We start from the raw sequence: 27,098 nt of genomic DNA, 5'->3' as shown, positions 1-27,098 counted from the left end.
TCATCATGAGACACATTTGGTCACATATGATCAAGGTCAAGGTCACTTTGACCCTTATGAAATGTGACCAAAATAAGGTAGTGAACCACTAAAAGTGACCATATCTCATGGTAGAAAGAGCCAATAAGCACCATTGTACTTCCTATGTCTTGAATTAACAGCTTTGTGTTGCATGACCTTGGATGACCTTGACCTTGGGTCAAGGTCACATGTATTTTGGTAGGAAAAATGTGTAAAGCATGTGAGTCGTATGGGCTTTGCCCTTCTTGTTAGGAATGGGTTGGAGAATTAGTGTTTTGAAGACATGTTTGTACAGCATCCTGACACAGGTAGGGGCTTCAAATCTGTGTGCATTTTCAGTTAGTGGCTAAAGATAAGACAGAGATTTATTTCAACCATGTGCAGTACACTAGGAGGTTGCTTTGCTTGCGTACATTCAATACATTCAAACACAACAAACTACAACTTGCTATGAGCATCAGTGAATGATTTTGTGAGATGCCTGAATGATATAATACACTACATCCCATCAGTGTCACTGTCCTTCTTGAATTAACAGCCTAGGGTGTGTTGTTTGACCAGGTGAACCAGTTCTCCAAGGTGGCCTGGTACCGTGTGGCATTAGGGGCAGCTGATGCCTTCCACGTCATCTCCAAGATGAGCCTGACCCAGGAGACCTACTACACCTTGCTGGTCTCTGCCAGAGAGCAGCCTCAGCTGAGCTCCGAGCGGATCGCATGCAACTGGGTCCGTGAAAACAGGGACACCTGGAAGGACTGGCTCCCGCCGGCTTTTACGGAGAAACCCAAGCTGTACCTGGCAGGGCTTTTCCCCTTGTCTGGGGGGTACTTGACTCAGCCTGGGCTTGTGGAAGGTAAGAAGCTCAAATTTTTTCTCTTTTTTTGCAGGAAAGAAGTATGATTAGCAAATGCATGGTTTACTTGAAAGCATATAGAGAAACCATAATTTCAACAATTTGATTTGTATTCATGCCAGAAAAAAAGTTTTTTTTTACCAAGGCAGCTTAACAATAATCCTGTGGACAATGGTATTTGTAGCTAAAAAAAACCCAAATGTTTCAGTCATCTCCAGGCTAACAGACACATGTGTGAAGTCTATGAAGTTTATTTGATCTCAAAGCAAACTTTCTTATTACATTTAAAACAGAGTGTTCTAACATTGCTGGGTGCTGAGTTGTATGCTGCAATGTAAAAAGCATAAACAATAAGTTATGAATTTATGTCCACGTGATTCAGTTTTGCTTGTTTTGCCTTTTTTACAGGTGCTAGACTGGCCATTGATAGAGTGAACAGTGACCCAAGCATACTGCCGTCATATGAACTGGCGCTGATCGTCAACGACACGCAGTGCCAGGCTGACGTTGCTATGAACAACTTCATCAAGCTCATGCTCATGCAGGATCATTCCTTCAAGATCCTTGGCATACTGGGTGGGTTGTGTGATCAGAATTTGAATAGGAGGGGGAGGGGTGGGGGATTTTTGTATAGCAAACAGAGAAGGGGGAGTGGCAGAGAGGTGTTTATGTTCTTCATAGATGTTTTATGTCAGAAAAGATCATAGGAGGTGATTTGTACATGCATGAGGTTAATGAGTTTGCAATATTTTGAAGAGAAATGAGAGAGAAGGGGAGTGAGATGGGAACATCAGTGCAAGCAACTGTCGAAATGCACCACAGGAACTTTTGTGTGGATGAAATCTGTTTGTAATAAAATTATTTTCAAGTCTAGACGTTGAAGGATTAGTAGCATATATTCTCAGAGGTTCGGTTCTATGGGCTCTAAGGTGCATAAACACAATCTTTAACTGGGTTTTTTTTTTCTGAAGGGAGCATGAAAACAAGATTGTCTTCAAAGTTCATAACTGTTCTTTTTACATTTAGTCAAGTTTTGACTAAATGTTTTAACGTAGAGGGGGGAATCGAGATGAGGGTCGTGGTGTATGTGTGTCTGTCTGTCTGTCTGTCTGTCTGTGTGTGTGTGTAGAGCGATTCAGACTAAACTACTGGACCGATCTTTATGAAATTTGACATGAGAGTTCCTGGGTATGATATCCTCAGACGTTTTTTTCATTTTTTTTGATAAATGTCTTTGATGACGTCATATCCGGCTTTTCGTGAAAGTTGAGGCGGCACTGTCACGCTCTCATTTTTCAACCAAATTGGTTGAAATTTTGGTCAAGTAATCTCCGACGAAGCCCGGACTTCGGTATTGCATTTCAGCTTGGTGGCTTCTTCTTCTTCTGCGTTCGATGTTAGCTTGGTGGCTTAAAAATTAATTAATGACTTTGGTCATTAAAAATCTGAAAATTGTAAAAAAAATTATTTCTTTTATAAAACGATCCAAATTTACGTTCATCTTATTCTACATCATTTTCTGATTCCAAAAACATATAAATATAGTGTTATATTTGGATTAAAAACAAGCTCTGAAAATTAAAAATATAAAAATTATGATCAAAATTAAATTTTCGAAATCAATTTAAAAACACTTTCATCTTATTCCTTGTCGGTTCCTGATTCCAAAAACATATAGATATGATATGTTTGGATTAAAAACACGCTCAGAAAGTTAAAACGAAGAGAGGTACAGAAAAGCGTGCTATCCTTCTCAGCGCAACTACTACCCCGCTCTTCTTGTCAATTTCACTGCCTTTGCCATGAGCGGTGGACTGACGATGCTACGAGTATACGGTCTTGCTGCGTTGCATTGCGTTCAGTTTCATTCTGTGAGTTCGACAGCTACTTGACTAAATGTTGTATTTTCGCCTTACGCGACTTGTTTACATTTAGTCAAGTTTTGACTAAATGTTTTAACATAGAGGGGGAATCGAGACGAGGGTCGTGGTGTCTGTGTTTCTGTGCGTGTGTGTGTAGAGCGATTCAGACCAAACTACTGGACCGATCTTTATGAAATTTGACATGAGAGTTCCTCGGAATGATATCCCCAGACTTCTTTTTCTTTTTGTCGATAAATACTTTTGATGACGTCATATCCGGCTTTTTGTAAAAGTTGAGGCGGCACTGTCACACCCTCATTTTTCAATCAAATTGATTGAAATTTTTGTAAAGCAATCTTCGACGAAGGCCGGACTTCGGTATTGCATTTCAGCTTGGTGGCTTAAAAATTAATTAATGACTTTGGTCATTAAAAATCTGAAAATTGTAATAAATTTTTTTTTATATATAAAACGATCCAAATTTACGTTCATCTTATTTTACATCATTTCCTGATTCCAAAAACATATAAATGTGTTATATTTGGATTAAAAACAAGCTCTGAAAATTAAAAATATAAAAATTATGATCAAAATTAAATTTCCGAAATCGATTTAAAAACAATTTCATCTTATTCCTTGTCGGTTCCTGATTCCAAAAACATATAGATATGATATGTTTGGATTAAAAACACGCTCACAAAGTTAAAACGAAGAGAGGTACAGAAAAGCGTGCTATGCAGCACAGCGAAACCACTATACTACCGCGCTGAACAGGCTCGTCAGTTTCACTCCGTTATGCACAAGCGGCGGACTACGGTCATTGTGAAAAAATGCAGTGCGTTCAGTTTCATTCTGTGAGTTCCACAGCTTGACTAAATGTAGTAATTTCGCCTTACGCGACTTGTTTTTTAATTCTGGTAGCTCATTTATTCTTGATTTCTGTAAAACGCATGCCTGCTCACATGCACACACAAAGATAACAACGGCAAACCCAGCATATCAGAGCACAGCCACTTATCGTTCCATCATTTTGTTGGTCAGGTCCGGCATGTTCGGATGCAGCAGAACCTATAGCGGCCTTGACTCGCCACTTCCACACCATGATGGTGAGCTATGGAGCAGAGGCTGCCTCCCTCTCTGACAGAGACAAGTACCCTTACTTCTTCAGGACCATCCCTCAGGTCAATCATTACAGGTACAATTCTTCCCTCAATGCTGCAGCGTACCCTTGAACAGGTCCTACAGGACCAAATTTTTCCCCCCGCGGGTTAGGGGGAAAAATTTACCTGATGCTCCCCAGCATGTCGTAAGAGGCGACTAACGGATTCTGTTTCTCACAACTCTTTTTACCCTTGTTAAGTGTTTCTTGTATAGAATATAGTCAATTTTTGTAAAGATTTAAGTCAAGCAGTATGTAAGAAATGTTAAGTCCTTTGTACTGGAAACTTGCATTCTCCCAGTAAGGTAAATACATTGTACTACGTTGCAAGCCCCTGGAGCAAATTTTTGATTAGTGCTTTTGTGAACAAGAAACAATTGACAAGTGGCTCTATCCCATCTCCCCCCTTTCCCCGTCGCGATATAACCTTCGTGGTTGAAAACGACGTTAAACACCAAATAAAGAAAGGACCAAATTTTGCTTGTGTACATACCTTGTCTGGGTCAAATTCCGCTTGGTTAAAATAGTAATGGGAACGTGAGAGAAAAAGGAGTAGGGTGGAGATAACAGTCTCAAACAATTGTCAAATTTCAATTTTCCACTTTCAAAATGTGCACAACTTTTCTCATAAGATATATAATCTTCATGCAGCAAAGCGTGACTTGGTCATAGCTGTTGGCATTTCTTCACAATAGTTTCATACTTTGCATGCTGTGAGTCTTGTAACTAAGATTTGTTTGGGGTTTTTTGTATGCAAAACAAGGTTGTTCATGATTCTGGATGCATTACAAACCTGTGCTAAATCCAACTGCTCCTGGACATTTTAAAAGTACAGTGCCAGTAGTAAAGGAAATGACTCCTGTTTTGCAGATATGTGTATGCTGAGTTTTTCAAGGAGATGCAGTGGAACAAGATTGGAGCGCTGGCAGAGGGAGGTCAGGAGCTGCCAGAGTATCACCTGGAGCTTCAAGACTACCTGCAGGAACAGGGCATCTCGGTGCTGGTCAAGAGAAAGATGCTCCACAACCCTAAGCAGATGGATCTCTCTCAGGTGGGTAGCACATAAATAGGAAGATTCGACTATCACACAAGTGTATATAATAATAGTAATAATAACAATAATAATAATGATAATAAAACATTCTTCTATAGCGCTCTTCACCGCCAGATAACTGTCTCATGGCGCTTTACAAATCCATCATATCGAACAGATATTTACAGCGGTTGGTGTTGGCCGGTTCCACTGGCGCAATAGAACTCCGCGAACGATAACTTACCTTGCCGCTTTCAATGGAAAGCAACGGCAGGTCACCCTACACATCAATGTAGGAATACGAACAAGACCTTCAACTTCGCAATTACCCGGACGTTTTTTGCGTTTTAACAGCATTTATATCGACTACAGCGAGGTTTGCCATGTGCGTTATCCCAACCGGAAGCGCGAGCATTTCCGATCCGAATTTTTAGGCTTATGGGATACCGCGTTCAAAGTACCGAGCGCCCGCGAAGGTTACATACGGCGTATGAATACTTCGGTCATTACAAACTGCGATGACTTTTGCGGGCAGCGTAGCTATGGAACGCAGTACGCTTGAACGCTGATAGAACTGAAAGCGGTTGTATCGAAGAATAACAACAACAAACCTCGCCCGCTTGGAAAGAAAACCAAACACTGAGATTGAGATATGCGCCTCCGGGAGTATTACGGAGGGAACTTCCTTTACTCTCAGAGAAAGGCAAGTAATTCTCTCTCGTATGTTTCTGCATGGGTGAAACTTTTCCGCCTCAGGGCGGAAATCCGCCAAATGAAATTGGTCAAATAAGGAATTCCTTATTTTGAAAATCTGTAAAAAAAAAATTTTTTTTTTTTTTTTTTTTCTTTTTCGCAGGCGATCCGATCCGTATTTCCCCTAATACAGTGACCGGACATCACTGAGTCTTTGTTTCACTGGGCGCGCGAATGATAGGACTACAGCTTGGCATTTGTTACCATTGTTTAATGTGCAAAATTGTGTGTTTGAGATACCAGGAAAGGCCTACTTTTACCCTTAAAAGCCTGATTTTTCATTTTCTTCGCCCCCCTGGGCCCCCTAGCAGGGCGTTGCCCCTGCACCCCACCAGGACCTGGGCGGCCCCTGGACCCCGGCCTCATTTTCCTTATTTTCATTTCTGATCAGTTTCACCATGTTTCTGGGAAACGGTGTTTTTCTGCGGTTGGCAGACTATGGTTTTGGTATTTTTATCACATGATCATGGTGGACTCGGCAGAGACCACGTGGTGGTACTCCTTCAAATTGGATAAAGAATTTTTTCTTACCAACTTTAACTTGATTAACTTGAATGCGTGCATACATACACATTTATAAAAAAAAATTTAAAAAATATTAAATTGCCAAGGAAGAATTAAAGTGTATGCAAACACAGGATGGGACATCTTTATTGGGATATATAATCCTTTTCTTGGCAAAGGGTATCCGGCAAAGAAGTCAGTTGATCTTACAAATTCCATTTTCATGGAGAGTGTTTAAATCAGCTATCTGAGTGGTAAAAGATTAAACTTAATGATAAACTCAAGTGTTTACACTTTGAGATTTACACTCAGCTAAAATCTGTTGATACCACTGTGCCAGTAGACAGCTCTTCAAATTCAAATAGAACAGGCTGCACATATATACTTATGTTCTGTTCCAGTGCACAACAATTTGATGTACATTACACTTTGAATGGCATGTTATGAATAATATACAGTTGAAACCATGCCTTAGGGGCATGAATAAACTTGGTTGTTAACACATGAGTATTACACTCAGCTGAGTTTTCACAACATGCAAGATCGAGCAAGGCTCTGAATAATACTCACAGGTGAGCTTTCTATAATGTTGTCATGCCTCTACTTATTCCTGGTTCGTAGGCAAAACCTAATCCTTTGACCGCCACATCTCTACTGTTGTCACCTAATCCTACGACTAGGTCTCAGAAGTAGACAACAGGACCTAACAATAAGAGGCCGCCCATAAATAACACTGGCTCTAGTCCGGTTCATACAAGGGATACAATGTTTATCATTCCATATTATGGAAAATATAACATATTTGCTATACGGATGTTGTTACAACACACAATTAACTCTGCCTCCTAGACAGAGCGGCTACTCTCATGAGAAAGGTACTGGATAAACTCTTGGCACAACCATGCCGTTATCGGTACGAGGGGGAATTAAGTCATATTGACATGTATTTATATATACGTAGACATTACCAAACAGACAATGTCGGGCGCTCTGGGGGAATACCTCCAGAAAGCACAGGGAGAGATAGGCTTTCTTTTCGCCCTGATAACTCCCAGGATCGTTGCGACAGCTTATGACAGACTCTCCAGCTGTCAGGCAAGACGTCCACTGGGCGTAACATGAGTAGAATCTCCCTGAGGTGGCTACAGCCTCGTCTGCAACCTCTCCCTTGAGGTGACCCCGAAACACGGCTGGTGACAGGACTGGGCCCCTCCCACCACTATCTTTGCCAGGGATCCCCAACATGATGGTGGCTTCATGCATATTGACTACCAGTGTTCAGTGCTGCAAACTGCCTGTAGCGATGCATCAGCACCGGAAGGACAGCTCCCGCCCCCCCCCTTTCCTGTCTACCACCTCCTGACGGACTGAGGAAGACCTAATGTTTAACGCTCTTGGAACTAGACCAACACTTCACGCCTGACCATATTCAGCAGTGCCCGGCTACACAGAAGTCTGGGAGTGTGAGGAGAATGCCTAGAGCCTCCTAGTTATCTTCATCACCTGGAATGGAGAGCAAATGGTTAGAGGCTACAACCTTTACAGCGGGGAGCCGCCCCACCTGTAACAAGATGGCACCTGCAATCTGCATACAGATCACCAGTCAAACAACTGTGGACAACTGAAGAGGGTATGGTAGTCACATCAGTTTCCATGCATACTGCAAGCTCTCTAGATGTCTCCTTCGGATACACAGCTACAAGACAGACACTGCGGACCAAGATAAGAGGAATCAAAGTGTCTCAAGACATTTGCCTGAGGAAACTACTCTGAAGATCACTCACACTTGGAATGGAGCTTGTTCAACAGGGTAACAGGCCCAAGAATCTTGCCATGCAAGCGTCGGGCAACACGGGTGAGCATGGTCTGGCTACATCACAAGGCGGGGAGCTGTTGGAGATAACGCAGAGACGGGGGAAGAAGTGCTCTGAGAACGTCAAGTACAGAATGCTTTCATGACCTGTGGACGGACCCAGCGTAACAACTTGTAAGAGTGGCCCCTTCTTCCCGAATGTCATCTGACACCCGCCTCAGCCAGGGGATGATGATAGAAATGCCAGATTGTACAGTCGACACTCCACAGAGGATGTCCGACACCCGTAACAGGTCACATCTCGACTGATAATGGTAACAACTCTGGCAGAAGCATCAACAGGAGAGACGACAGTAGACGTCCTAGAGAAGGGGAGGGCCGTTTAAGATCACTGGGCAGGTGCCCCTGAGATGATCAGCAGCTTTTGGATGACAACCTACCCCAGGGTCAGGCAGTCCTTAGGCTACAAAACCTCATGGAGATCATCCTTGGACCAAGTCAAGGCAAAACCCTTCAACAGGGACAGCACTCAACCTACGTCATGCTTCAGAGACGGACAGACTTGACTAAAGAGGGAAGGTCTCCCGAGGTGACTCCGCCCGTTTTCCACGGACTTTCCAGGAAGGACACTGGGAGATAGTCTGAGGTTTGGCCAGCCATCCGCACTATGAGATCCATGGGCCAGATTTCAAAGATCAAGGAGGACCTCTCAGCCCATGCGGATTAATTAGTGCTGCCAGACATCATGGACTGGGTAAAACCATACGTCCCTCCATCATTGAGTCAAAGTTTCCTGGAACAAGAAGAGCTTCCTCTGCCTATAGGGGTATTGGGTACGGCCACAGACACACTTGGATTTGGGAAGGCTCAGCCACCCCTTCCAACCGACCCTTGGATTGGACAAGCTTCGTTTGCCTCTTACAACTGGCGCTCTAAGATCCCTGGACCACAGAGATAAGACCTAGAGGTATTCCTCCCCCTAAAGGCATAATGAGTGCGGCAATACCTTTGACAGTGGGTGAATGTGTCCATCCCATCCATATGTAGACTCTCAGATGCCTGGACTCAAGAGCTAAAGGAGCTGGAGGTAAGAGACACAGTGAGATCCTAGCAGGAGCTAGGAATACCACACAAGGCTATCTCCCTCGCTCCCAGTCTACGGTGACACAAGGTTATTGGGTGAGTAAAAGTTGTGTCACTATAAGAGCTTGAGGTAGAGACACAGTGAGATCCTAGCTGGAGCCAGGAATACCACACCAGCCTTTCTCCCTCGCTCGAAGAGCTTGAGGTAGAGACACAGTGAGATCCTAGCTGGAGCCAGGAATACCACACCAGCCTATCTCACTCACTCCCAGTCTACGGCTACGCGTCGTTTTTGGGTGAGAAACGTGGCAACTCGGGTGCTGACTAAGACCTTTGTCAAGTCAGAACTATGCATCAGACCAAGAGAGTACACCTCCTGCCTCAGGCAGGGGCCTGAGAACAACTCTGCATAGTCACCCTAGAGCTCAGCTCCACAAACAGCTGAAGTGCCCCAGAGCTCACAAAGCTATGCTGGTCAGACAACGCAACACTTGCCGCCCACAGCCACGCCTACTGAAAATCCAGATATGGACTTGGGTGATCTAGGCAGAAGTACTACTGAGATCACAACATAGACCTCTTTGTGAGTTCAACTACCAGGGGGCAGAACTATGCATCAGCCCAAGATAGTGCACCTCCGGCCTATGCCGGAGAACATCACTGCATAGTCATCCAAGAACTTGTGAGCTCTACAGAAATCTGGAGTGTCCCAGAACCCCACAAAACCTATGCTGGGAAGACAACCCAGCAGTTGCCGCCTACAACCATGTTTACAGAAAACCTAGATCAAGGACCTGGCTGATCAAGCCAGAAGACGGTCCTGCTGAAATCACAAATGGGACCTCTCAGTGAGTTGCATGCCAGGCATGGCACCCTCTTGAGTAAGACAAGAGCGGTCATTCAGCCAATAAGGGCTCAGAGATGCCCATGGTCACTGGGGACCCCCTCACGCTATAAGTGTGGAATTTCAAAGTAAGAAGCAGGTTTTCCCCTTGGGTAAAGGCAATACAGCTGGCTGTCTGTCACTGGCTATTCTAGGACAAATGATACCTATAACCATTAAGGGTAGGCTTATAGCCCCCACATGCGTTGAGACAGGCACAGGAAAGGTGCAGACAGTGACTGTACTGCTGAGCGCACTTGCGCTTACTTCCTGTCACGCAGGAGGGACAGCTAAGTCAGCCTGAATTTACACTGGTATCTGAGCCTACCATCTTCATTAGAGAGGTAAATTCAGAGAGAATATATATATTCATTCATGCGACTGGCACAATTTGATAGCCATGGAAAGTGGTGCCTCAGACCAGAATTCTACAGGATCTCTGGGAACTCTGTCAATCTCCCTTAATAGAGGATCAGTCGCAGAGACGCACCTTGGTGATAAGTTCAAGGTATTAGAGGAATTGTATCTCTGATTGCCCCACAGACCATTCCTCATCTTTTTAGGTCGTTCACCTGATCCGCCTGCAGAACTTTACGTTGCTGGGGAGTTGGGTCGCCCAAGGCGCATAATGGCGAGTCATAACCATAACCCAAAATTGATAAAGACAAAGCGATCAGAGGAATAGTAACGACCACCGAGTAGATACCAGCTCTACATTGACAGGTGGGACTTTCTTTTGATAGTCCCTTTCTGGAGCAAGTTGACACAGTGGCAACAATGCAACTTGCCACTCGCCCGACTCAGGGATTCTTGCTTCTCAGTCCGATGATCTATCCTTTTCTTCCCCCGATTTACAGGGGGGATTCTGGACAAATGGGCTGAGTCGGGTGAGGTGACACTAGATTACCGATCGAAAGTCAACCCTCCAGCCTGTTATCTATTCTCCTATTAGTTAAATTGAGGTGATGTATTCGAAAGAAATATGTATTTTTTACAAGTAAAATGACTATTTCTAAGAATACTCACCTCAATTTAACCAGAGACCCTCCCACCAACCCCGCTATTGACTTAATAGCTTCGAATTGAAACTGGGGATTATGGGCATTGGCACATGCGCAGAGAGGTACTACCTACAAGGGGAGACTTACTCCCCTAAATGATATACTGACAGAAATCTAGAGTTAGCAACCTTGTTTACAGTCTAGTACTTGTAACATAGGACGCTTCTCAGTCTAGCACTCGTAAGTAAGATAACTCCTATTAGTTAAATTGAGGTGAGTATTCTTAGAAATAGTCATTTTACTTGTAAAAAAATACATATTTTTAGCCACACCCTTAATATTGTATGTACAAAAGTATAAAGCCAATGCAAATATTTTTAAAAAAAGAATCATATCCCAGTCCGTCTACAATGATTGGTCTTCACATTAAAACAGTTTACAAGGAGAAATACCCCTAACTTTATGATGATACTCATTTGAAGTACTCAAATTTTAGGGAAATAGTGAATATGTTTTTTACATTTTTTAAAAGGTGATATATGTAAGTCTTGTGAAATGTTCAGTTAGATTTTGAATCATAGTCTTATAGAATCATACATCCATGTAAAACACATGCGGAAAGAGTAAAGGGTTGTTCATATGGCATTCTTTGAAGTTTCCCAACTCAGTTTGAATGCTGTTGAGCGCTGTTTGACTCCCCAGCGCTGTACAACTTATTATCGCACTTCCAGATTGGGTTAGGTCTAGCTGGGAAACAATGAACGCGACCGAACAAGTCTGAATGTGCAAGTCAGCTGAGAATTGTTGCTTAAAGATCCTTGTCTACATTTTTATACCGAAATCGCCATTTGACCATTAAAATGCAGAGTCTATTATCTACAAATATCAACAATACACCCCCTTTCGATCAGGAAAGATGAAGCCAGTGTAGCCGTTTGAAAATTCATTGTAGTATTCCAGCGTAGTACTCATAGTAGGATATCCTTATTTGGAAAATGCCAAGCGCAAAACTCCTCTCAAATCCCGTGCATTTCGTGCGTTTAAAAAAAAGCGTGGACAGCGCTCCAGTGTCAAACTGTTGCTGCACTTGTTTGGGCGTGGCTATAAGCATAGTGACATGAATTTGATTGGTCAGTATTTTTAGGCAAAGCACATGTTCTCAGCAAACAGAAAACAAAATATTGGAAGCGTGAGTCACGCTACCCAAAAATAAAATCTTTTTTCACACATTTTTTTTTTCTATAACTTTTTTCCCCATGGTTCATTCATCATCTGACATAACTTTTTAGCGAAATCTAACCATAAGATTATTGAAAAAAAGCAAAAATGTAGACGACCACCTTTAAAACTAGTCTGAGCATTACTACCCATTAGCGCTGTTCACATGGACAGCGATTTTCAACTGACTTGGTTCTGACAACAATCGCTTGAAAGTTGGTGGATCAAAAATTAATTGTAAGTCTGCCATGTCAACAGCATTTAGATTGTATGAGCCCATTTTATTAGAGAAATATGTCTTATCATCCCTCCAATCAGTCGCAGTTGGTCAGCTAGTTTAGGATCAATATCCCTGTTAGTTAGCAAAAGAGTTGTACAGAAAATGTGTATGATTTCAGGTGTTTCGAGAACTGAGGGAACACAATGTGCGGATCATCATTGCTGACTTCTTTTCTAATGTGGCACGAGCAGTCATGTGTGAGGCTTACAAACAGGTCAGATTCTTCAAGCGTATTTTTTTGTTTAATTATTTTTTTTTCTCCAAAAGTGGCACTTTGTACGAGTACTTAATATTTTATGAGATAGAACTGCGCATATGTAAAGATGAAACATTTAAACTGACCATGTGTTGGTTGCCCTTTTCTACACTTGAAGTGTGATTGACTTCTGAAAAGGATACTGAGAGAAGCATATTTAGACTGATATTGCATTAATTCTTCGTGTTCCAAGCTCAGTGTCGGAAAGTAAGAATTTGTTTTAAATTCTGGGGTCAAAAGTGTTCCCTGAAGCATAAAATATGTATGTGTGTGTAACAGCAAATGACGGGCCATGAAGGTTACATCTGGTTCCTGTCTTCGTGGTACGCCCCAGACTGGTGGGATGTGGATTTCTACAACAGTGATCCAGGCAGCTCTGACCCCCGTCCCCAGGAGTCTATCCCCTGCACCACAGAGGTCAGTCTCTTTCTGTCCCATGATAGGCCATGGGTGCTAAGAGGACGTAAGAATCAACTAGTCAGTCAGAGTTCTCTTCTCTAGCCAACTAGATATCCGTCTTCTTATCCCCATACTTACCCATCATCACAAAGGTTTACTTGAATACGCCCCAACCTGTGCTACTTGCAACATTTCAGGTATACATTTTCTTTTGTAAATTCATGATTTTTCAAAAAAGTTCACAGCCCCAGGACTTTTTCTTGACATTCGTGCAGATCTGCTATGCCCAATGTAAGCGATAACTGTGCTAATTGTAATTACTTATGGCGAGCAAAAGCTGGGGTTCATACCTACTTTTTAGTGCTGATTTTGGCTAACAAGGAAACGAAACCCTTTAGCTTCAGGGTTCTTTACACATTTTACACTTGCTGACAATGATTGTCCACAAAACAAGTTTACTATTGTTTACTTTCAGTAGGAAATGGACTAAGCTATAAAAGCTTTTGACAGACTGTATGGGCATTATACAATACATGTAGCTAATATTGATTGTCCACCACACAGGTTTACAATTGTTGTTTGTGAATAGGAAATGGAGTATGCCATAGAGGGGCACTTCATAGTGGCCAAGAGTTTCACAGACAGCAATGACCTGGTGGCAGCAGGCGGTATCACCATCAGTGACTACAAAAAGGAGTATGCTGAACGAGTTGGCAAAGCTGTGAGTTTCACATTTCACTTCTTGAAGCTTCAGTTAGCATTTGTGAATTTAGCAGCAGTAACATTCTTATGGTTAATAAAATGGCGGGGTAAAAACAGTCATACACGTTTGGTAGCTCAGTTGGTAGAGCACTGAACTTGTGATCTGAGGGTCATGGGTTTGAATTCGGGCCTCGACGGACACGGGTCAACTTTATGTGCAGAATTAGAGACGGCATCCATGTTCCACCCCGCCTCACCACTGTGGCACGTACAAGGCCTCGGCCATTCTGCCATAAGTGCAGGTGGCTGATTACACCTAAACATGCACACACCTGGGTAGCGCGACTCTGTTTCTGCTAGCTTTCCACTGGGAAGAAGCGACCCGAATTTCCCAGCAATGGAACAATAAAGAAATGAAAATGAAAAATAATGAGAAAAAACGGCTCATGCAAAAACAACTGTACGGAGGAGTTGCAGTCCATGAATGCAGAAGAAGAATGGTTATAGTGATTTTACAAGCTACTGTTTCTTTTGGTTGTTAAGAGTATAGAATGTGTCCATTACCTGCAAGTAACTGCTGATAAAGATACAGGTCGTGGAAATGAATGTGTGATCACACGATTCAAGCAATGTGCTGAAACAGTAAATGTTGTGCTCACCATAGTATGGTGACTGGTAAACTTCTTGTGCTGATTTGATAGTAAACTACTTGTGCTGATTTGAGAGTAACTATTTTTGCTGATTTGAGAGTAAACCAATGGTGCTAATTTGAAAGTAAACTGCTTGTGCTGATATGATTTTGAGAATGTGAGTGTCTTAATAATTAAGTGCCCCAGTATGAGCAAGGGAGTCAATTTGCAAGTCTTTCAGAACACATTTGACTGTTCTCAAGCACAAATTCTGAGTGATAACTTTCCTTCCATTGCCTAGTTAATGCAACATGTGAGAACTGAGATAAGTGATTGCTTTTGGATTATGCATGAATTTTAATTCTATTGCCCAGTACGTGGAGGAGACCCCTTTTGCGAGCTTCGTGTACGATGCGGTGTGGGTGTTTGCCAAGGGTCTGCAGAAACTGCTGTCCACCAACCCTGCTGCTCTGGACTCGCTCAGTGAGGAGAAGACAGCAAGGTGCTAATATTGCATAGGCTTTTCTCAATACAGTGGAACTAACCCCCATCCTTTTAAGTCCTACCGTTTTAAGACCATCTGTTTTTGCAACCCTAGTTTTCCAGATTTTCTGTTTTCTCCATTCAAGACTCCCACCTTTTTAATATCAGATGTTTGGCTGTCTTTAAAGGGGGGTTCCGCTTTACCAGTTTGCATATGCTTCACATAACAGTGGATGACTATGCGACATCATCAGTGAGATCTCTGTTTTTGTTACATGTTTGAGCTCTGTCTTTGTCAAATATTCAAATATTTCTGTGCATAGTTTCAACAGTCAGATAATGACAGCTTCAGTGTTGTTGAATCATCAGCCGAACACTAGCTTATTTTGTGTAAACATCAATGAAAAACTTATCAGAGTATGTTAATTTAGAGGAAAATTAGGCGAGCCTCTTTGAAAATTGTGTTGTTAGTTGTTTTTGTTCTGGTGTAATTGAAAATATCAACATTCTTTTTTTTTTTCCAGGGCATTCGTTTCAGCCATCAACGAGACTCACTTTCAGGGCGTGTCTGGTTACATCCGCTTTGACGGCAGCGATCGTTTGGGAGCAGTGACCATACAGCAGTTTTTCCATAATGAGACGGTGAACGTGGGAAAATACATGCCGCTGAAATCCGGACAAAAAGGAGGGCTTAAAATTGACAAGGACAAGATACGATGGCTCTCAGCTATGGGGCCTGGCTCTCAGGTCCAGACACATGGTGAGTTTGTGTTGGTCTAAGATTTTGTGGGGCAGGTAGTGGTACAAAAGTCTGCTAGGAATCTAGAAGTAGAATCGATGGCGCTGAAAAGGATTAGTCAAGATCAGAAAGGGCTTGAGAGAGATCTGAACATAAACTCCATGGTGGATGAGGTGGTGTGGGGACTGCAACTAGTTTACAAAAAGAAGATGCAGTTGCTTTCACTTAAGCTGCTTCAATGTGGAGAGATTGTGTATTGTTGCTGGCTTTGCTGGTGGAAATTCTTGTTAGGAATGATAACTGGTATTTTATGATGATAATTATAAAATAATGATAAGGATATTTATGTGACACAAATCCTAGTACAGTTGTAAGTGCCTCACTAGCTTGACAAAATCAAATGCAAATATACACATATAGAATGAGTATTCATGAATGTTCATGCTGTCTAGCTGTGCAGCGTATCAATTTAATGATGGTTGTTGAAGGGGAGTATAAAAAGTGGTTGAAAGTAAGACTCACAGACTTGTTTGTTGAACTTTGTTTGGATGCCTGTTGCAGCTGTGCAATCATGCGCGGTGGAAGACTTCAGAGCTTTTCTGGGTGTGGGCTGTCAGACTGCCATCATTATCGCCAACGTCATGGGATTTGTAGCTTTCATCATTATCGCTATCATCTGTCTCGTCGTCATCAAGTGCAGGTAAGACGAATATGTGAGCTTTTAGCAAACAGGTATTGTTAGCATGAAATGCTGTTTTCACCTCATCAGATTCTAAACAAAAAGTAATTTCACCCAGATTAGCGAAAGCAACGAGACAGTGAAACTGTGACAGACCAAACAAGGCACATTGTGAAACATGCTTCCTTCTTCTTCTTTTTTTATGCACGTTTAGATCTGAAACAGATCGACTGGTTCCAAAATCAAGAATAAAAACCAAAAGAGGGAAGTTTATGAAACGTCTAGTACAGACAAAACAAAACTTAACCTATTTTGATTGCGATTCATGGAAAAAAATCTATTCAAAAACGAGAATCAGTAGAACGCTCATGCTTTGCTGTCAAGGATAGGTATACTGACAGGGAGATTTTGATGCTGCAGGTATGATGCGAAAGTGCGAGCAACCCGTGACCGTATGAAGGAGCTGGGTCTGCTGTCGCCCAACTATTCTCACTGCCTGACGCTGGATGAATGGGAGATTCCTCGCAAAAACGTGGTGCTCAACCGCAAGCTGGGAGAGGGGGCCTTTGGCACAGTCTGTGGAGGGGAGATGGGCAATGAAACGGAGGGATGGGTGGCCATTGCTGTCAAAACTCTTAAGATTCGTCATTCTATGGAGGAAAAGGTTGGTGTTCGCGTTTGCTTTGTGTGCTTATCAATATCTGCATTATCTGCTGACATTGTGTTTATATCATTCTTCAGACTCCCCATTATCGATTTTAATAGTGATAAGCAGAGCAGACTTTGTTTTAAAAAACTGCAGAGTTCCAGCCCGGGCCAATGTATTATTTACTTTGCAAGCATGTTGCGATAAGCTTATAAGTAAAGTTATTACGCAAGCAAAAGCAGAATCATGGTGCATATTTTCAGCCAACAAAGCTACCTTATGGCAGAAGACTGCACTGACTTTGTCAAATGTGAGGTATCGATAAACCCTGGTTTATATTTGATAGGTGATTTGCCTTTAATTTAAGAAAGTGGGGATGATGAAGCAGACTGCTGACTGGACTAAGTTTACAAACTCAGAAAGTGTATTTGGAAAAAGATTGTAATTCATTGTGTGTGTTGCAGCTGGACTTTTTCAGTGAGGTGGGAATGATGAAGAGGTTCAACCACAAGAACATTGTTCCACTGCTTGGAGTATGTACACGCAGTGAACCTGTCTACGCTGTCATGGAGTTCCAGCTTCATGGTGAGTGTCTTTCTTCTTCTTCTTTTTCTTCTTATCATTTATGTTGCTTTTCTATAACAAAGCTGACAAAATTTGACTTTTCTTCTGTATATACTTGCCGCGCACAGTCACACAAGGTCAGGCTTTCAAATTGTTACAGCCATGGATATGGCTCTGTCTGATATTTTTACAAGTACTTTTTGCCTGTAATTTTTGTGAGTGCGTTCTCCAGTAGCCTGGTTTTGAAGGAAAGTTCAGGTAACTGAAACACCTGTGCTGTATACCTGTGTGCTCGTTACAGGTGACTTGAAGACCTACCTGTTGTCTCGCCGCAACTTGGTGGGACAGAACATCAAGGAGGGAGAAGATTTGAACTCTGAAAACCTGACACAGATGGCCATTGACATTGCCAGTGGCCTGCAGTATCTGCATCATCTCAAATACGTGCACAGGTCAGTGTATTGTGTTGATCATTTTTGTGCATGTATTTTATTTGATATTGTTGATTCGGTTTATACATGAGTGTGTTTTGGTGTGCTAGCTTGGCGGGATTGAATTAAAATCTTAACCGCAATGCCAGGGCAAATTCCCAACCTTGGGCAATAAATATTCTGTATTCTGTAACTGTAAGAGGCTTCTTGACTGTTTTGCTCCCCACTGCTCACTGATGTTTGTCCACTACACGATGGCCTCAGGAGCCAGATCTGGGCGGAGGCGACCACGGTGCAAGGGAAGCTCTATGGCAGTCTGGACGACCTACAGCGCACGGCAACATTTGCGCGGAGAACCGGCGTTTCCATCTGAGTGATCGACAAGAAGAAGAAGACTGATGTTTGTGCATGCACATGAGTGGTTGTTTGGTGTGTGGTGTGTGGAGGTGGTGTGTGTGTTCATGGATGTCTTGGTGTGTTTGAAAGGAGGATTCTGTCCTAACATTAAACATGTCTTATTGATTTTTGGGATTGTTGTATATCAATTGGTACTGTTGATAATTAAAAAAAAAAATGTTTCCTCCAATAGAGACCTGGCTTGCAGGAATTGCCTGGTGCACGCCAACAAGACGGTGAAGATTTCAGACTTTGGCATGACACGCCACGTCTCTGACTCCGACTACTATCGCTTCAATCGCAAAGGTAAGCATACAGTTGATACTTACAAGTCTGATCTTCGAGAATAATTCTTTTTATTCTGTTCAGCAAACATGGTATTTGTTTTTATTTAGAAATGTACATAACATTATACAGTGTTTGTATCAAAGCAATGTAACAATGTTTTCAGGCATATTTTTTCCACACACACGAAAGCCATGGAAAAACAGTATACTTAAATTTGAATGAAACAACTCTTGTTTCTTTTTACATTTAGTCAAATTTTGTTGTAAAATTCTGCATTGCTTTCAGTTTTATTCTGTGATTTTGACAGATTGACTAAATGTATCAGTTTTGCTTCACGCGACTTGTTTAAATTTGTGTTAAATGCTGTGTATTTCAGGTATGCTGCCAGTCCGGTGGATGTCCCCGGAGAGTCTAGTAGATGGCATTTTCACCTTCAAGTCTGACATTTGGTCGTTCGGCGTTGTGGTCTACGAGATCGTCACCTTCGGCAGCTTCCCTTACCAGGGTCTGTCCAACACGCAGGTCTTGGAGTACGTCAAGGCTGGCAACCGCCTCACTCTTCCCGACAAGTGCCCTAATGATTTGTGAGTTCAGTTTTTGTCTGCTATGGGATGGAACTTGATATTTGAGTGATCTTCATGTTGGGAGGGTAGCTGGTCTCTAACATTGGATGCTGCAGGCAGTTTGTGTTCTTTACTTGAACAGATGTAATTAAGTAACATTTATAACGTTGTTATGCTAAACTTGTATCAGTGATTGTGATTTTCAAGATTTAATCTATTGTTAAGTGTGTTGTTTGCTTGCTTGTTTTGTTCTTATTCTGAAGGGATTAGTATGTAAGAGCTTCAAGCCACTGAGAATGTTGTAGCAAAACTCAGTGATATGAACAGTGGGAAAGACTATATGTATCTAATAATATTTTCTGTTGTGTGAACATCTACGATGCTGAACACTTTGTGTACATCTCTCTCTTCAGGTGTTCCTTCATCCACTGGTGTATGTTCTACGACCAAGGATTCCGCCCTGACCTCGAAGACATTCTAGATTACCTGGACTACAACCGCTACTTCCTCGTCCCCTGCATTGACGCTCCTACATCTGCCGTCGTCATGGGGGACACAGACTCCTTGGAGATGGCCTTGCCCTCCTCATGTCACACGTCCTTGAGCCCTGGCACAGCTCAGTCCCACCTGTCACGAAGGTCAGGCAGTTGGCAGGACAAACTGGCTTCAGCAGCCAGGAAAACTTTTTCTGTGCCGGGCTTTGGGAAATTCCACGGCCCTAAAGAGCGGAGCAAATCGTTTTTGACGACTCCTGTGCTGGACCGTGTACGCAGCAGTAGCGTAGGGGCGATGCAGTCAGGCGCTGCTTCAGAGTCGCTGTTGTGTGAAGAGGATGTGGACTTGACTCGAAGTACTTCGTGTTTGAAGCAGCTGTCTTCTGTAGGCACCAGTGATAGAGGGGACAGCGGGGAGAGGGGTGACAGTGACTACTTCAGTGACTATTCCAAAGAGCTGTGTCAGACCATCACCACTGTATGAGTTTGTTTCACATCCCTTGTTGGAGTCACAATATCACCCGGTCCTTACCTCCGAGAGATTGATGAGGATGTGTGTGTGAGACTGTAATAAAACTATGTGTATGTGTGTTTCATTAGCAGTGGCATGCAAGCAAGTGTGTGAAGAAGGATAAAGAAGTCCAAGGATTGTGTCGGACGTACAGTACACCGTGGTTTGAATCCCTACCCACCATATATGTGAGTGAAGAAATCGGCTGTTCTCAAGACGTGCATTTAAGTGCTGAGTGAGATAGTCTGGACTGTTGGAGCTCTTTCGTGCTTGCTTTAGTGCATGTTTGGGGAGCTTTACAGACAACTACAGCATGAATTTAGCAATGGTTCCACAGTACGTATGACATGTGTCAGCAGTATCTGTGTGAGTGCGCATCAAAGTATTGGAGGTGACTACTGGTATCCTTAAAGTTCGTAGCGGCTATCTTGAATTAATACATTTTACTTAAAATAGTGTTTATGATGTTGTGATTTGGGCTCTTGTTGTACATTGGACAGGAAGTTACTGAGATAGCTGAGTATGTCATTCCAAGTGAAGGTTTTAACAGTGGTTTGTTTATTATGGGTATGAGCTGTTTTGTCATTTGAACCCACGGTACAGAAAATAAGATTGATTATGGTTGTAAGTGGTTACTGCTGCATGTTAAGTTGGTCAGTGATCTAAATGTTGAATGTGTTTAAACAGATTTAGACCACTTTTCTTCACTTCACTGCAAATTTTTTTTTCATGTTTTCTGTTGTTGATAGTGATGTTGTTGATTGGTACCTGTTCCAAAGCAAATGTCCGGCTCTTTTGTTGATTTTTCAATTGTTCAGTGCTTGTTGATATATGTTATTTCAAAATGACAGGGTATTTTTCTGTAAACTTTGACTCCAGTTTTGGCATATATATATATATCCAGTGCTATGTAAATGAATGGATATATTTTTAAGTCTTAATGTTTGTAATTTTGGCTCATATTTTATAACTTATTTTTGGTGTTACTTAATACTAAATCCAGATTCCTTCACAACTCAATCTTTCACAACTATAGGAGTTGTGATGTAAAATCAACTTGTAAATTTGTGTTTAATGTTGTTGCACTTGTTAATTCATGTGTACATGTACACACATATATATATATATATATATGCCTACATAGAGGTTTATTATACAGGTACTTGCTAGCTTTGTCAAGGAATGATGAAAGGTTTGCAATATGTGTACTCTAACACTTACCAAACATGCTGAACATGTTTTAGATGGATAAGACTGGTAGTTTGGTAGTGGTACACACGAGGAGGCAGTCAAATCTAAAGCAGACTGCAAAGGAGTATGTGCTGATAAAGCAGGATTAGTATGGTGCCCGGCATTACTTGTAGAAAGCTGAAAAGCTGATTGAGGTCACAATATTTTCTGTTCAAACATTGTATTCAGGTAAACATAATGGACATCTGGTTTCACTGTTTTGGTTTTGTAGATCGATCATGAGAGGGTGACAGAAAACTAACAAATTTGAGAGAAAGGAATAAGATGCCCAATTGATGTTTGCTTATCTTCTGCCAAAAATTGTCAATATCATCCCTTTGGTTTGATATTCAAGGTCAGAAATTACTGTTTTTACATTTAGTCAAGTTTTGACTAAATGTTTTAACATAGAGGGGGAATCGAGACAAGGGTCGTGGTGTATGTTTGTGTGTGTGTGTGTGTGTGTGTGAAGAGTGATTCAGAGTAAACTACTGGTCCGATCTTTATGACATTTTACATGAGAGTTCCTGGGAATGATACCCCCAGATGTTTTTTTTTTAATGTTTTCGATAAATGTCTTTGATGACGTCATATCCGGCTTTTTGTAAAAATGTCACCCAGGCATGGGAATTGTCCGCCGAAAGGCAAATTTCCGCCGAAATATTTTTTTATTCCGCCGAAAAAGCAAAAGTATATAAGAATGCCCATGTGTGAATGTGTAAGTGGAGCGTATAAGAATGTGTAAGTGGAGCGTGGTGGAATGTCCATGTGTGAATGGGTAAGTTGAGCGTATAAGAATGTCCATGTGTGCGATGTGTAAATGAGACATGGATGTGTTCATGTCTGAATGCGTAAGAACAATGCAAGGAATGTCCAGAGAGGTATGTGGAAGGTGTTTCAATAACCTGCCCTGTTATATAGTGCTATATGTTTTATGTAAAATCAATGTCTTGTTTGTACTATTGTTATGTACCACGCCTGAATTTCTCTATGAGATAATAAAGTATTCTTATTCTTATTCTTATTATTCTTAAAAGTGTCCGCCGAAAAAATAAATGGGGGAGGCAAAAATGGTTCTAAAAACTGAATTTAATGGCAAACTTGGAGCTCAGATGACACCAAATTGCACCATTTGGGTTCTTAGGAGAGAAACAATTTCCGGGGGGGGGGGGGGGGGGGTGGGGCATGCCCCCAGACCCCCCTAGTAAGGCAAGGCGATTCGCACCGTCGACTTAGCTATTACTTACAGATTTTCAGCCTTCTTTACTTCTTTCAATTCCCATGCCTGGTCACCCCCTCATTTTTCAATGAAATTGATTGACATTTTGACCAAGCAATCTTCGACGGAGGCCGGACTTTGGTATTGCATTTTAGCTTGGAGGCTTAAAAATTAATTAATGAGTTTGGTCATTAAAAATCAAAAAATTGTAATTAAATTATTTTTTAATAAAACGATCCAAAAACAATTTTCTTTTATTCTTCATCATTTTCTGATTCCAAAAACATATAATATGTTATATTCGGATTAAAAACAAGCCCTGAAAATTAAAAATATGAAAATTATGACTAAAATTAAATTTCCGAAATCGATTTAAAAACAATTTAATCGTATTCCTTGTCGGTTGCTGATTCCAAAAACATATAGATATGATATGTTTGGATTAAAAACAAGCTCAGAAAGTTAAAGAGAATAGAGATACAGAAAAGCGTGCTATCCTGCTCAGCGCAACCACTACCGCGCTATTCTGAATTGTAAATTTCACTGCCTTTGCCACGTGCGGTGGACTGACGATGCTACAAGTATACGGTCTTGCTGAAAAAATGCAGTGCGTTCAAGTTTTATTCTGTGAGTTCGACAGCTTGACTAACGCGACTTGTTTGTTTTTGTTTTTATTTGCTCTTCTTTTTCATTTTTGCAACCTTTTTTTGGTCAAATTTCCTCACAGCCTTTAATTTCTGTGCCTTGTAACATGTATTTTGAGCTGGCTGTGTGTGCAGATACACATTGATTTAAACACACACTTGTTCATTTTGCCCTGCCTTGGTCAATTTTCTTAGAGTTCAACATTTCACATTATACCAAAGCTGAAAGCTGTGATAAATATATTGTGACATAAACACTTACAGAGTGTTTGAGTGGTAAATAAAGTAGCCCCTGGAGCAAATTTTTCATTAGTGCTTTTGTGAACAAGAAACAATTGACAAGTGGCTCTATCCCATCTTCCCCCTTTCTCCGTCGCGATATAACCCTTCGTGGTTGAAAACGACGTTAAACACCAAATAAAGAAAGAAAGAACTACTTCACATTCAGAAGCGTGTATCCTTACTTAAATGGTTTGCTTTAATTTTATGAAATTGAAAGCCAGACTATTTTGCAAACTCATCATTCATTTAAGGATATTTACTCTGCATGTACATAGTTATACAGAGGTTTTTATCCTGTTTATGTTGGTATGCTTGTGTGATCACAGTTGCTGTTTGTTCCTGGAGGCATTGTACTGGTTGTGATGAGTGTTTTTGTTGTAAATTTTGCCGTTTTAACAATTAAGTGGATAAGGATATAACTGGAATGGGAAGGAGAATGAGTTCTTTTTTTGGATACACATGTAATTATTAAAGGTAACAGATTTATGTCTTCAATCCATTGATTTTACACACACTTACTGTTGTTGTGAGTATATGTAAAGGAATTTTTTACCAATCAGGTGGTTCCAAGATATGAATGAAGTGGTTGTGTGAAGCTTTATTATATTGGACAGTCTTAAAGTGTGGCATTTATATTGTTTTAAATATGTTGATGTCATGTACTTGTTGCGCGAAATAAGGCAGAAGGGTTGTCCCAGTGCAAGATTGTTTAATGAAAACATCCAAATGCCAGTATGACAGAATGAAAATAGTTGTCACTTAACGCGGCGCTTTTTGCGGGCTCTTTTGAAGAAGACTGTTAACTTCAATTTAGTTGCTTCAAATCAATTGAATCAGGCCTAACTGTTTGATTTAAATGGCTTTTACTGTTTTAGATTTTCTTTGAAAGATTTGAAGTTACGAGGATTTGAAGGAAGTTGGCATTTGCTGAGAATAGGAACAAGAAATAAACAACAGTGTGGAATTTGTGTAGGTTTGGGCAGATTATCTTTTTTCTTTCAAAAAAAAAATAGTAGCCGATTTGTTAACTGAAAATATTTGCAAGTTCTATTTTTACCGATAATGAACAGTTCGGAGTTTTTAATTTTTTTATTTTTTTAATATTTTGTAGACACAGATTAGATTCCAAAGAATTGCAATTGAATGGAACTTACTTTTCCCTTTCTGTCTGTTTGAGGGAGGAGAGAGAACAGTTACAATACTAGTGTAAGTATACATGTACATGTAATCCTAACTTCATTATTTTCGGGGACCTTTGTCTGAGATGATATTTCAAATATGTATACTGAAAGGCATAAATTCTGCAAATAGTACATTGAACGATTTTGCTCTCAAACAAAAATCAGATTGAACCTGTAATTTGTAGTTGACATCTTGAGTGTCGGAGCAAATGTTTCACGCTGTCAGCGTGCGCTTTGCAGTATTGCTGATCCAGCCACAGCTCACTGTGCTAATAAAGACAATGGGCTGAACGGGAGACAGTAACGTAAAAAAGATAGTGTATGGCCCTATAAAATGCAACTGGCTGTTTGGCTGTATCAGATATCGCAATCATGCCACGACTTGATGAAGGAGAGAGACAGCAAGCGATTGGGATGCTTTGAGCTGGCCAAAGCATTGAACGTGATGAACACTGAACGTTTTCCGAAATCATTGCGCTTGGACTCAGTCACTTTTTTTGAAAAATTGTCATTTCATGATGTTCTATTCAAAATCAATAAAGCGAAGGTTTATAAACACTAAAATGGCCAATAAATAAAATATTCAAACATTGAAAACATTCACCACTGAGTTGATTTTTTGTGATTTTTTAAAGTTCAGTTTGCGGAATTTATGCCTCTCGGTATATATAAAAAAAAAAGAAGGAAGATTAAAAATGTTGTTAAAAATTCTGGAGATAAAGGAAGGAAGAAACAAGACCAAAAAAAGTAGATAGTTTGAAGTGTTGATTTTTTAAGTGTATGTAATTTAAGCATGTTTCTGCTGTCCACCTTCAGTTGTAAGTTTGCATACCTACCATTTTTGTTTCCCATATCGGGGATAAAACATGTGAAAATGTGCTGTTGTTAAAAGCATACAAACTTGTATCATTCATTGTGCCATCAATTTAAAAACCCGAATTTTGATTAATCAGCTTCCCTGATAGTTGCAGTCCTGTAGTACATAACTATCTCTTTATTGTGTGAAAAAATGGTTCCCCCCCATTAAGACCGTACTTTTTCAGACATTCTGTTGACAATGTCTGTTAATTTAACTAAATGTACATTATGTTAAGACTCCCTTACTACCCCCCGCGGGTTAGGGGGAAGAATTTACCCGATGCTCCCCAGCATGTCGTAAGAGGCGACTAACGGATTCTGTTTCTCCTTTTACCCTTGTTAAGTGTTTCTTGTATAGAATATAGTCAATTTTTGTAAAGATTTTAGTCAAGCAGTATGTAAGAAATGTTAAGTCCTTTGTACTGGAAACTTGCATTCTCCCAGTAAGGTAATATATTGTACTACGTTGCAAGCCCCTGGAGCAATTTTTTGATTAGTGCTTTTGTGAACAAGAAACAATTAACAAGTGGCTCTATCCCATCTTCCCCGTCGCGATATAACCTTCATGGTTGAAAACGACGTTAAACACCAAATAAAGAAAGAAAGAACATTATATTAAGACTCCCTTACTTGTAAGATCCGATTTTTTACTCCTTAAAAGGGGGGTTCTTCTGTATTTGAAGATAGGCTGAGTTGATTATGTTTATTGATAAGTTGTGAACAAGTTGTACAGTGGAATAACAATACCCATATAAAGTGACGATGTAGCTGCAGCAGGCATGTGTTATTATTTATTGCCATAACATGTCACCGCTGACCAGAGGCGCCAGTTGTCTTAGTAAAGTCTCAACTTGAAAACTGGACCATGTGTTTGACTAATACTAATAGCATTAGAGGGAAACTGTGTGTGTGGGGGAGGGGGGGGGGTAAGAGTGGGAGAAAGAAAGAGAGATGTGTTTTCTGTAAACCAGAGTAGTAGTATCAGTCAATTAGCGAGGTTTATGAAAAAGATACTCTATAATGACCAACTTCTTATGATGACGCTTATCGTCCAGTCCTGTGAGGTGTTGGTATAAAGAGGTTCGACCGTAGAGAAGAAATGAACAAGTCTTCCACACACTGGAAACTAAGCACACCAGTGTCATGCAAAATAGAAATAAAGCACGTGATTATGGCATGAAAAAGCAATGTTTATTGTTTCTATAAACTACAAAGTTGTTGTAAATGTTATATTAAATGTTCCTCCTTTGCATACAAACAGAAATGAGCAAGAGCAACCTACATGTCTTGCTAAGTTTTATGATCTACACAAAAATCAATGAAAGATGCACTTCAATTCAGATGTTTAAGATAAGCAGCCATACAAAAGTCACTGCATTCTGCAATTTCAGGAATAAACAAGTAAATGAATACACAAAGACATGAACAGGGAATTGGAACT

General features: G+C 41.0%; 1 protein-coding gene across 1 annotated transcript in view; it reads left to right on the top strand.

Annotated features, from left to right (window-relative positions):
- The window catches only part of LOC138974886 (uncharacterized), a 42,748-nt gene extending 16,228 nt beyond the window's left edge, over positions 1–26,520 (top strand). Inside the window, exons 7-22 of the mRNA XM_070347611.1 lie at positions 583–874; positions 1,283–1,450; positions 3,778–3,931; positions 4,766–4,946; positions 12,582–12,677; positions 12,999–13,136; positions 13,708–13,839; positions 14,824–14,951; positions 15,457–15,692; positions 16,233–16,371; positions 16,771–17,014; positions 17,461–17,581; positions 17,862–18,012; positions 18,581–18,693; positions 19,052–19,259; positions 19,652–26,520. Coding sequence (XP_070203712.1) covers positions 583–874; positions 1,283–1,450; positions 3,778–3,931; positions 4,766–4,946; positions 12,582–12,677; positions 12,999–13,136; positions 13,708–13,839; positions 14,824–14,951; positions 15,457–15,692; positions 16,233–16,371; positions 16,771–17,014; positions 17,461–17,581; positions 17,862–18,012; positions 18,581–18,693; positions 19,052–19,259; positions 19,652–20,216 — 3,066 coding nt within the window. The 3' untranslated portion in view covers positions 20,217–26,520. The remainder of the gene's footprint in view (positions 1–582; positions 875–1,282; positions 1,451–3,777; positions 3,932–4,765; positions 4,947–12,581; positions 12,678–12,998; positions 13,137–13,707; positions 13,840–14,823; positions 14,952–15,456; positions 15,693–16,232; positions 16,372–16,770; positions 17,015–17,460; positions 17,582–17,861; positions 18,013–18,580; positions 18,694–19,051; positions 19,260–19,651) is intronic.
- Positions 26,521–27,098: the final 578 nt, after the last annotated feature.

The sequence above is a fragment of the Littorina saxatilis genome, linkage group LG1 (genome assembly GCF_037325665.1).
Source record: "Littorina saxatilis isolate snail1 linkage group LG1, US_GU_Lsax_2.0, whole genome shotgun sequence".
NCBI classification, from domain to species: Eukaryota; Metazoa; Mollusca; class Gastropoda; order Littorinimorpha; family Littorinidae; genus Littorina; species Littorina saxatilis.
The sequence above is the reverse complement of the archived record's forward strand: the minus strand, read 5'-3'. Positions and strand labels throughout refer to the sequence as shown.